Here is a 12860-nt window from a genome sequence, read left to right on the forward strand (position 1 = left end):
AGGTTCATATTCATTGCAGTGCACTTGACACTCCCAAATATCAGCCGTAAAAACGATGATTCTCGCGGCGTTACAAAACTTCATTACAAATCAGACCCTGCTCAAAAATCACCTGTTGTTACTCACCAACACCCATTGGGCAGGCATCAGTCAGGACGATGGACAGATTAATATTTCAATTCTGTATGACTCTCAAAGAGTCAACAATGTTTTATAATGAGATTTACATTTTTAGGTGGTTCCCTGCAATTACTTCACACTTCACCAACACCTGCACTCTGCTCAGTTCTATTTCACTCACTTCGTCAGTACAGCAGCCTCATCTTCTACATCCGACATACATGATACATCTCCCCCTTCCAACTCCTCTCTCACCATTACAGTTTACTACATCGGCAACATTATCGCAAGATACCATTTGAAAACCAAGCAACATATCATTTCATACAACAACAAATGTAATCATAACGACGATCAATGAAACAAATGCATTAAAATAATTACATGAAAAAGTAACTATCTCTTACACACCATTACAATTTACATAAAATAACAAAACTTAAACAGTCAATAAAACTAAATACATACGTCCTCTCTCTCACCATCATATTTTACACCATTACATTTTACATCAAATACAAACTATTCTAAAGCAACAGGTTATTTTACACATCTTGACGAGACACGTGTTCTGATTCATCTATTCAGCACCACTACAGTCTTGCCCATCTGACATATGGTGAGTAGATGCTATTGTTGTATATTTTCAAACTTACCCGTATTTATTAACCCATGATTAATCCCCCTCTTTCCTCCATAGGGCATCTATTCTGTTTTCACAGACCATGAACTTTTGCAACAGCATGTCCACTGCCATTGATGGAAAAGGAAGATGCCGTATTCACTTGTGAACGTTTTACACACCCTTACATGACTACCTAAGACATTGTTACAATTGTGAGAACAATAAAACAGCCTTTTCAGGGTCACCTCACATTCTATTGTTACCCCTTCTTAGAGTGTTGCAATGCTCTTGGCAGGGCTTTCTGTCCAGTTGTAAATCGATTGGTTGGTTGTCAACTTATAGCAATCTTTGCCTCAATAATCATAATTGTGTAGAATCATTAACGGTACTTTAAAGCAATTAAGCCCCGAGCAATGCCGGGCACTTCTGCTAGTATATAGAAGCATCAGTTGTGGTGTGCAAGAGAGACGATTGCGCTGGTATGGACACGTGGTGAGAATGGATGAGGATAGCTGCGTGAAAAAGTGCCACACCCTAACAGTTGAGGGAACCCGTGGAAGAGGTAGGCTCAGGAAGACCTGGGCTGAGGTGGTGAGGCAAGACCTTCGTACATTGGGCCTCACCGAGGCAATGACTACTGACTGAGACCTTTGGAAATGTGCTGTGCGTGAGAAGACCCGGCAAGCCAAGTAAGATCGTTGCCAGTGCCCCTGGACTGGTTCTTGTGCGGGTGGCACATGAGATGCACCATTTTGAGCGTAGCCGTTGCCAGTACCGCCTGACTGGCTCCCGTAGGATTTTCGAGCGAGATCGTTGCCAGTGCCCCTGGACTGGCTTGTGCGGGTGGCACATGAAAGACACCATTTCGAGCGTGGCCGTTTTCGTGCGGGTGACACGTAAAAGCACCCACTACACTCTCTGAGTGGTTGGCGTTAGGAAGGGCATCCAGCTGTAGAAACTCTGCCAAATTAGACTGGAGCCTGGTGTTGCCATCCGGTTTCACCAGTCCTCAGACAAATCGTCCAACCCATGTTAGCATGGAAAGCGGACGTTAAACGATGATGATGATGATGATGATGATGATACACACACACACACACACACACATGCACATACACACATATACATACACATACATGTATATATATAAATATATATGTTCATATATACATATATACAAACATATACATATATAGAGACAGTGTAGGTAGAAACTCCATAAGATGTACCCAGTGCAAGCTATGGACACATAAGAGGTGCAGCAATATCAGAGGAAGATTAACAGGGAAAGTAGTCTTTGTGTGTGGCAGGTACAATAAATACAAGAAATGAAACGAAAATAGACTCCATCAAATGCTAAGGGGGATACCTAGAAGTAATAAACAGCTCCCTTTATGTAGGTGACCAAGCCAGCAGTGTAGCTGCTACAATAAGAATAGGCTGGGAAAAGTTAAGAGAGCTTCTGTCTCTGTTGGTAACAAAAGGCCTCTCCCTCAGAATGAAAGGCAGACTGTATGCTGCCTGTGTGTAAACAGCCATGCTCCTCAGAGGACATGCAAAGGCTTGAAAGAAATGAAGCTAGTATGCTTCGCTGGATGTGCATACGTGTTTTGAGAGAAAACTGGGTATAAGAAGCATCATATGTGGCATGCAAGAGAGACAAATGTGTTGGTATGGTCATGTGACTGCAGAGGACATGCAAAGGCTGGAAAGAAATGAAGCTAGTATGCTTTGCTGGATGTGCAATGTCAGTGTGCATGAGTGACAGAACATAAGTGTCTTGACAGAAAAATGGGTATAAGAGGCATCAGATGTGGCATGCAAGAGAGACAACTGCATTAGTATGGTCATGTGATACATATAGATGAGGACAGCTATGTAAAGAAGTGCTTATCTCTAACTGTGGAGAGAACCTATGGAAGAGGTAGACCCAAGAAGACATGGGACGAGGTGGTGAAGCATGATCTTTGAATGTTGGATCTGACGGAGGTGGTGACTAGTGATTGAGACCTTTGCAATATGTCGTGCCTGTGAAGAATCATCAACCCAGATGCCATCATAGTTGTCGTCGTTGCTGGTGTCATGTAAATGGTACCCATGAAACTGAAATTGTAGCTGTTGCTGGTAGCATGATCTCCAAATATTGGGCCTCACAGAGGTGAGGGACGAGGTATTGAAGCATGATCCTCTTGGAGGGGTTGCCGTTAGGAAGGACATCCAGCCGTAGAAACCATGCCAAATAAGACTGGAACCTGGTGCAACTCTTCAGTTTACCAGTTCCAGTTAAACTGTCTAACCCATGTCAGCATGGAAAGTGGGTGTTAAGTGATAATGATATATATATAGAGAGAGAGGGGGGGGAGAGAGTATAGTGTTCCTGATCTGATCAATAAAACGGCTTACTCATGAAATTAACATGCAAGTAACTGAGTGCTCCACAGACATGCATACCCTTGATGTAGTTCTCTTCTCAAGGGGTTTCAGTGTGATACAGAATGTGACAAGGCTGGCTCTTTGAAATACAGATGCAACTCATTTTTGCCAGCTTAGTGGATTGGAGCAACATGAAATAAAGTATCTTGCTCAAAGACCCAATGTACTGCTGGGTATTGAACTCCTGACCTTATGATTGTGAGCCAAACATCCTAAACCCTAATCCACATGCCTTCATATGAAGGTACATGGCTTAGTGTTTAGGGTATTCAGCTCAGTCATAAGATTCTGAGTTCAATTCCTCATAGCAAGATACATTATTTACTATTGCTCCAGTCCACTCAGCTGGCAAAAATGAGTTGTACCTGTAATTCAAAGGGCCAGCCTTGTCACATTCTGTGTAACGTTGAATCTCCCTGAGAACTACATTAAAGTTACATATGTCAGTGTTGTGCTAAGCCATGTACACATTCATAAGCAGGCTGTTTTGTTATTGGATCAACTGGAACCCTTGTCATCATAACCAATGAAGAGCCATTCTTATTCCATATAGAGTAGCATAACATTACCTGGTCAGATTTCTGGCAGGCTGACATCCAGTGCCTCAGATTCCTAATCCAGGCTCTCCATAACACTTTATTAAGTCCAACAAACCTTCTTACAAGAGGCAGAAATGAAATACCATCCTGTCCCTTGAGTACTAATAGAGGGTCCCTTCAACATCTCAGCAGCTGCCTCAGAGCTTTAGCTGATAGCAACTACTGCTGGAAGGTATGAAAGAATGGGGTAGCAGAGAATTTTATCAGATAGCTAGAAGAGAGGTGAGGAGGCAGGGGAGAGACAAACAATGAGAGGTATGCTAATAATGATCTGCATCATGGCATGAGTTGTTTCAATTGTAAGGCAATGTACCAGAGAAAATCAACATGTGGGAAAGAAATGTTTGTGGAAGGATGATGGCAAGCTTGCATTTAGTGGTTTTGAAAAGAGTAAAATACATTCATTGATACTGAAATAAAAGATCACAAACTGGAAGTATACAAATATAAATTACAAGGACTGCTTGATAATTTTCTAATTTCTGCTTCATCTCTCTTGTAGATCCATTTATGGTTGATGTGGTCAATAGTTGTTCAATTCTCAAACCTCTTATTATGGAATTTTCTGCTGTGGAAATGGAACTAATGGAATTACAAGAGGACCTGGTCTAAAGAGGATTCATAAATCCTAGTTTACAATTGAGTTTTGAAAACAAGTTCCAGAAATAAAATATTCTGAAAACTAGTATGTGACTCAATTTTCAGTACAACATACTGCTGTGAATCACTGTACTCTGAAGTTGGTGAAACTAAAGCATCATGCAACCCTTACAAATAATCATTTGATGATTTCTGGATGGAGGGATGGATGGAGGGATGTATGTATGTATGTATGTATGTATGTATGTATGTATGTATGTATGTATTTGTCTAATTCATGCTAGCATGGAAAACAGACATTAAATGATAATGATGAAAATGACATATATATCATCATCATTCTCATCATCGATTTAATGGCCACTTTCCCATGCTCACATTGGTTGGATGGAATGTGTTGAGGTGGATTTTTCTACAGCCAGATGCCCTTCCTGTTGTCAACCCTCACCTGTTTCCAAAAAAAGGTAATATTTCTCCATAACTAGACAAGTTTTCAAGGAAGATTGAAAATGAAGGACACTGCTTCAACTATTATTACTTAATATTCTAAAATCAATCTCAACACATAACAACAATAAATAATATATTTAAACATAGTATTATTACAAGCAATAATATAAATAAACATCATTAAATATAAATAATATTAATAATAACAATATAGACATAACAATAAATATTATTAAATAATATAAATTTCACTAATCATTATTAATTAAACATCAATAAAATTAAATAACTTATTTATACTCAAATATAAATACTATTAAGTTCCTATTATTATTTGTGACATTTAAATAATATTTATATATATTAACACCAAAAAATTCTTTTACAACTATCATGTGAAGTTAAAGGAGATAGTAACACACACACACACACACACACACATGCACTTGCACACGCACACACACACAGAGTTTCTTTCAGTTTCCATCTACCAAATCTGCTCACAAGCCTTTGGTTGTCCTAGAGGTATAATAATAGACACATGCCCAAGGTGCCATGCAGTGGGACTGAACCCAAAACTATGTGCTTGGGATGTAAACTTCTTACCACACATCCACGGTTTCACCTACCTCTGTGTGTGTGTGTGTGTGTGTGTGTGTGTGTGTGTGTGTGTGTGTGTGTGCACATGTGTTTGTGATGCATGCATTTGCTATGAAATGCCATCAGATATAGTAAGGTTTAGTCATTCCAAAGGTGATGGTCTAGAAGTGTGTTATATATGAGTTCTGAATATATCTTGATGTGAGCTTATTATTTCCAGATGTGTACTGTCATGTATCTTGTATATAAATGTAAAAACATTTGTGAGTGGATGGATCTGTATTACTTGAGTATGTGTTGGTAGAGCATGGGTAAGGTGCCTATACAGTAGCTCTTCTCTTTCCACACCAGTGATGTCATCCAAGGAAAGGGCAAGGACTGCTACAGTACGGCACAAGTGTCACCACAGGAATTGCTGTAATGAAGTTGAAGACAATGTTGGGTTGCCTTATGGACACCAGCTCTTACTCTATAGCTAATTAAATCAAATCCAGTCTTTGATTGGTGCTGCCATCTTCTTCATCTAACTCAAAAGAATAAAAGGCAAAGCTGCAGAATAAATGACCTGAACAGATAAAAGAAAGTTTGTTCAAAGCTCTAACAATTGTCATCAACTGCTCTATTTTTGTGTATATGTGTACCTGTCCCTGCTCTCCAAGTTTTAGATCATAGCAGGAGGTTGTGATATTTCTGCCTTTTCCACAGGGATCAATAATAAAAATGCAACAGCATCAACTGTGAATTTGAAACCAGATTCGAAAACTGATTTGCTTATCAGAGCATCGAAGCACTTGCTACACATACATACACAATTTACAGATGAAACCATTACCTTCATATTGTTTCATACGAGCTACTTCATGTTCTGATAGGTAACTGAACTGCTTTGCTGAAAAAAAAATATAAATAAATGTATAAACACTAATGACTAAATGTATTTTCATAACTTGTCAATTTAACTTTATTTTAAACATGCTTTTTGAACCTCAACATTCCAAATTTTCACAGTAAAATATATACATGTTAATAGATTACTTCATATGCCATGTGGAGTAATGTGTAATTAATGTTCATTTGTTTATTGTTAAAGTAATAAGCATTCTGTAAGTAAACAGACCAAGAAAATATGTGATTCAGCTCTACTGCATCTGAGGAAAATATAGTAAAAGTAAAATCTCAAAATTCAGTTGGTAAATACAAGCTCTCTTTAACTTCAATTTCACTCCAAATCAATCTTCATATTGGTTTCAAAATTTGGCACAAGACCAGCAATTCCAAGGGAGGGTGAAAGTCAATTACATTAACCCCATTACTCAATTGATACTTATTTTATCAACCCCAAAAGGGTCTCTTTAAAATAATTATCCAAAAACAAATTCATTATCATTGGCAGTAGAGCAACAGAGTTGTTAGAATATTGGACAAAATGCCTTGCAGTATTTCTTCAAGCTCTTATGAGTCTAAATCCTGCTGAGGTCAATTTTGCTTTTCATCCTTTTGGGGTTGATAAAATAAAGTACCAGTTAAGTACATGGACTGATATATAAACTAACCCTTCCTCCTCTCAAATCTCAAGTCTTGTGCCTATATTAGAAAATTTCATAGTTAAAGCATTATTGACAGTACTGGTAATGGTCATTAAATTGTCAGATAAAATGCTTTGAAGTATTTGTTACACCTCTTTACATTCTGAGTTTAAGTCTTTTTGTCTTTCTTTCTTTTGGGGTTGATACCAATCAAGTACTGGCATCAATGGTATCAACTAACCTCCGTTCCCACATTTTAGGCTTGTGATTATGATAAAAATATACTGCACTGAACAAAATGCTTAGTGGAATTTCTTCTGGCTTTACATTCTGAGTTCAAATTCCACTGAGGTCAACTTTGCCTTTCCTCTTTTGGGGGTTGATAAAATGAGTACCACTCGAACACTGGGGTTGATGTAATCAACTATCTCCATCCCCACAAATTTCAGGTTTATTATTATTATTATTTGGATAATTTCTCCATCTCTTTTAGAGATTCATTATCATCTGTTGGGACTGATGGAGGAATTTATTTCCTGGTTGTACATGAGAATATCTGACCAGTGAGCCTTGAGCTCCCTGTCAATGTGCAACGGCATATCTCAGAGCATGGTTGCTTTGCCATTCTCAAAGACCTTTTTGGTATATATCTATGCAATCTCTTTTCTGTTGGTATTTCATAATGCTAGCATTACTTCCAGTGTATGTAAGACCTAGCTCTGTCATGACTTCATGTTTTTTTTTCTTGGCTAACACAAGGTAGCCAGAGAAAATGCAGTTAACCACCACCACCACCACCACCATTATTATTATTCTTGTTGTTGTTGCAGCTGCTACTGGCATTCTAGTAAGCCATGCTTAACTTTGGCTCCAGAAAATTTGTCAACAAATTGATGTTTTTACCCTGAAATTCACTGTTTCAATTTCATTTTTGTATAAACATAGAAAAAGAAGTGAGCTACTAATTGCTTATGAGCTTCTTTTTTGTATAAAGACCTCTATTTCTTGAGGGACTTTCTGATTTAAGTTTTGCATCATATAATAGAAAAGTTTGTTTTCCTTTCATTTTTCATCATGGATTCAATAATAATCATTAAAGGAAGAAGGTACATCAATGTGAGAAGGGCAGAGATGGAAGAGAGTGACATTAATGTTATGAAGAAGAAGAGAGAAGCACTAGTCAGCCTTGCTGCTGAAACAAAGCAAATCTGTGTCATCTCATCACAAAGGAGATGGCAGGATCAACAACAGCAACATGGAAAATAGAAAAAATAACTGCAGCAGCAACAGTAACAATATCAATGAATTTTCACCTTTGCCAATCAACCACACCAACAACATAGACATCATCTTCACAACTACTAGCCTTGCAACTTTATCCACAGTCACAGATATTACCACAAGCACATTCATTTTGGAGCATGGAAACACCACCATCTCCTCCAACAACAGTAGCAACTACAACAACAACAATATCAACAACAAAATTCACTCATTTGTAGGAGTAACAAGGTTTCTGGAGCAAGTTTCCTTGATTGAAGCAGAAAAGCTCCTCAACAGAAGAAAGAGAAAAACCTGAAACTGCTATTCCTTCAGAATTGATGGAAAGGACTGCCAAAAGAACTATTTTATGCAGATGTATTTCTATTAAAAATTAGGTGGGGTTCTGATGCTTTACATCTAAGTCAAAAAATGTTTAAAGACATTATGGACTGACATAAACTTTGTAACTTGAGTAATACAATATGACTCTATGAAAGTGAGGTTCCTCACAGAATCCTTTGCACAGAAACATCAATTGTCCAGAGTAAACATGAGGATCTGTGTGTGATAAAAATCAAAATATTAGTCATGCCACTAGACATAGACATCTGGTAGGTGGCAGCATGTGTAGTAATTAGAGGCCTGGATACCCTGGTTGAACAAGATACAATTCTGGGTCATGGTGGAAAGTAGAAAATCAAAATGCCACATTTGCAACTCCCATTTAAAAGACTTCTGCTCACAACAACAAAACAAAGCTGGAGGAAAGGTCACTAACAGCAGCAAGAAAAACACAAACTTCCATGTATGATGACAGCAGCAACAACCCCAATATCGGGAGACGCATTAAAAAACAACCACAACAAAAGTAACGGTAGAGATGAACATAGCAAACAATGAATCAGTTATTCCGCAACTATCATCCCTACAGACAGGAGAGTTATCACTCATCTGCAAGTCCAGTAACTCAGAGAATCAATTACACACACACTTAGAGATCCACATCTTACTCCTAACACAAATTAAGTGGATGCAGAAACCTTATCATGTAAGGAGGGAAAAAGATGTGTCAATAAAGATGAAAGACAATTCTAAAAAAAGGTTGACCCAAATTTTAAAAATCTTGCAGACATTGGGCCCTTTTGTTTAAAGCCAGACAAACAAACCTTATGTAGGCCTTTGTGGATTCAGCCTCCTCATTGGTGTAGGAAGAATTATTCAAAGAGTCCCTTCTATTTCTTTTTTCGCTTTGAAAAATATGACTGTTCTCATAGTTCGGCATATAAATATATGCAGTCTGGGATTTATTTGGAAGCAAGGTCATTTGTTCAATGATTTCAGGTTCCTTGACATGACTGTACTAACCATCAGTGAAACTAAGATCTCTGCAGAGTATACACTCAAGTCCCATTTTTGATGACTATGAGATTTTTTCCTTGTGTAGTCTGCTGAAATCAACTGGCAGGATGGTAGTGTTATTTGAAAAATCGTTGGATCATAAGGTATGGGTAATCTTCTTGAACCTGGACAGTAAGCTGATAGTTCAGGATGTGAATGTAGATGGTTGTTTATGCCCTGACAGGAGCTGGAAGACCAGATTTCTTCAAACATCTAAAAGCATTTCTGGGAATATCTTGTGAGTGAGTGACTGGAATTGTATTTTTGAAACACAAGAATCTACCAGGTAGAGAAAAATTGCCTTCTCTGCCTGATTAATAGAGAGCAGAAGGGCATCAAGACATCATCATCATGGACTCAGCAGACAGCTGGATCCATCCCACACATGACAGCAACTGTTAGACATAACTCCACAAGACAACAATGCTCAGATGCTGAAAGAATGCATGCAGAACAATTTTCATCATTCTGTACACATCTTGGACAGGACTTTCTGACAATACTTCCATGCCTTTTTTTCTTTATATATTCTATACCATATATACTGATATATCTTTCTTTTTTCTCTTTATATTGTATGCCATCTATGCTTACATTTTTTTATCATTCGATTCTATGTAAATCCCCACACCTTAAATCTATCTTTGTATCATCCCTATCAACTATCACCCAGGTGGCAAATAAAAGAAATCATCATCATCATTATTATCGAGTAAGATAGCACTGCATGCCATCAAAGTGACACTGGGGTATAAATATATGATGCCCAATATACCCATCATGACTACCCATCTGATAAGGGTACACCAGGCACATTGCATCACAACCATGTGTGCCAGCATGGTGATCTCACACCAAGATTAATAGCACATGACCTAGCAGGTGGGGGTGTAGTCAGAATTTTCTTCAGGTCAAGTAGCTCATCAAGCTCAAAAGGTCCTTGAATAAGGGTTGCTTAAGGATAATGAATGAAACACCCATGTTTCCAGAGGTGAATTATCCAAACCGCAAAGAACAACTCTCAACACATGGAAATGATGCTCTCCCACTAATCTTGCTCATGACCATGCACATATCAGTCACTAATGGAAATGCTCAACTGGTTACGGTCAAGCAACTGACAAACAAATCTGTGGTAGTGAGCAGAATATTTGTTGTAGCCCATCTTTTACACCAAGACAAAACATGTATATGTTAACACTTCCAATCAGTCAAGATCAGAAGCCATAAGAGCTACTGCTTGGTACTGTATCAAGGTATTCGTCGTTGTCATCATTTAATGTCCATCATCCATGCTGGCATGGGTTGGGCGGTTTGACAAAGGTTGGCAAGCTGAGGGGCTGCACCAGACTCCATTCTGATTTGGCATGGTTTCTACAGCTGGGTGCCCGTCCTAATGCCAACCATTCTGAGACTTTGCCTTTTATGTGCCAGTTACATGACACCAGTATCTTCTACAACTAGAATTTCACTTGGCTTACTGGGTCTTCTACTCAAGTATGGCATGTTGCTGAAAGTTTCAGTCATTTGTCATTGCCTCCATGAGGCCCAATGCTTGAAAGTGCTTTTTACATGCCACCAGCATAGATGGTAGTTGTGTGATACAGCCAGTGAATTGTCTTTCATCTTTCATTATTCTGGCAGAATTGTTAGCATTCTGAATAAAATGCTTAGCAGCATTTCTTCCTGCCTTATGTTCTGGACTTGAGTGCTGCCAAAGTTGTCTTTGCCTCTTATCCTGTCAAAGTTGATAGAATAAGCACCAGTAGAAGACTGGTCAATGTCATAAACTGGTCCCCTCCACAAAGTTTCAAGCTTTGAGTCTATAGTAGACAGAATTATTATTATCATTGTTATAAATGTGGTGAGCAGGTAGAAACATTAGCAAGTCAAATAAAATGCTTAGTGGCATTCTTTTGGCTTTACATTCTGAATCCAAATTCTGCTAAAGCTAACTTTGCATTTCATCCTTTTGGGATTGATAAAATGAGTTTGATGAAATTGACAAGCACTGAGGTTGATGAAATTGACTAGCACCTTCCCCAAAAATTTCAGGTCTTGTGCCTATAGCAGAAAGGATTTTTATTATTATTATTATCATTATTATTATTATTATTGTTGTTGTTGTTATTATAAAGGTGATAAACTGACAGAATTGATAGTGAATTGAATGAAATGCTTACTGGCATTTCTTCTGGATCTTAATATTCTGAGTTCAAATGCTGCCAAGGTTGATTTTGTCTTTCAACCTTTCAGATTGAGCAGCACTGGGGTCAATATAATTGACTAATTCCCTCCCCCAATAATTACTGGTCTCGAGCCAAAATGTGGAACCATTAAGGTGGCAAGCTGGCAAAATCATTAGAGCATCACAAAAAAAAAATGCTTTGTAGTATTTTTCTGGCTCTTTACAGTCTGAGTTCAAATTCTGCCAAGGCTGATTCTCCTTTTCATTCTTTTTGGAGTCAATAAAATAGGTACCAGTTGAGTCAATAAAATAGGTATCCCAAAACTTCAGGTCTTATGGTTATAGTAGAAAGAATTATGTCCCTTTATATTGTGAACTCAAATCTTACTGATGTCAACTTTGCTTTTCATGCTTCTTTCTGGTGAGAGTGGTGAAATAGAGTATCAAACAAGTTCTGTCTTTATAATTGTTTGTAAAAAAGACTGTCTTTATAAATGTCTGTAAAATGTGTGGCTTTTTCCCAATGTTATAATTCATTATTATGTGAGGTCAAAGGATGGAAGAATAAAATACATGAAAGATAAAATATCAAGCAGTATTTAGTTGTGACTCTTTATGATTTTTAACTCATTCTGACTTTAAAATTCAGCTAGGTTTCAATCTGCCTTGTATCTTCTTGGGAGATGGGGGCAATAAAATAAGTTGCAGTCAAGTACTGAGGTCAATTTAAACCCTAAATCTCACTAAAGGCATTGAAGAAATGAAATTAAGACATTCCCACCTCCAGCTTGAAAAATAAAAAGTGTACAAAATAAAGGCTTAAAAAGATGTTATATAATAAATGTTAATATACTTGGTTGCCGTGGAACACCTGAAGCTTGATGTTGTATCTCTCTTTCAAAGTATTTCTGTTTTTCAGTGAAAGACATTCCTTCAGTAGGTTTTTCAGACTAAAAGAAAAAAAAAAAAAAAAAACACATGAAGAAACAGTATTGTAAGTCAAATAATAGCTGGATCAACATGTTTATAACAGGATAAAAGCATTCCCTCCCCTTCTT

General features: G+C 37.8%; 1 protein-coding gene across 2 annotated transcripts in view; it reads right to left on the reverse strand.

Moving 5' to 3' along the window:
- LOC106871622 (protein scribble homolog) overlaps positions 1-12860 on the reverse strand; it is a 772291-nt gene that overhangs the window by 83757 nt on the left and 675674 nt on the right. For both annotated transcript variants that reach the window (XR_016241095.1, XM_089349239.1), the window contains 2 exons: positions 12656-12752; positions 6260-6316 (listed from right to left, as the gene is read on the reverse strand). Coding sequence is in view for 1 of the 2 variants with exons in the window: in XM_089349239.1 (XP_089205365.1) it covers positions 6260-6316; positions 12656-12752 (154 nt within the window). In the remaining variant the exon portion in view is untranslated. The remainder of the gene's footprint in view (positions 1-6259; positions 6317-12655; positions 12753-12860) is intronic.

This window comes from Octopus bimaculoides, chromosome 3, assembly GCF_046866305.1.
Source record: "Octopus bimaculoides isolate indiv1 chromosome 3, ASM4686630v1, whole genome shotgun sequence".
NCBI classification, from domain to species: Eukaryota; Metazoa; Mollusca; class Cephalopoda; order Octopoda; family Octopodidae; genus Octopus; species Octopus bimaculoides.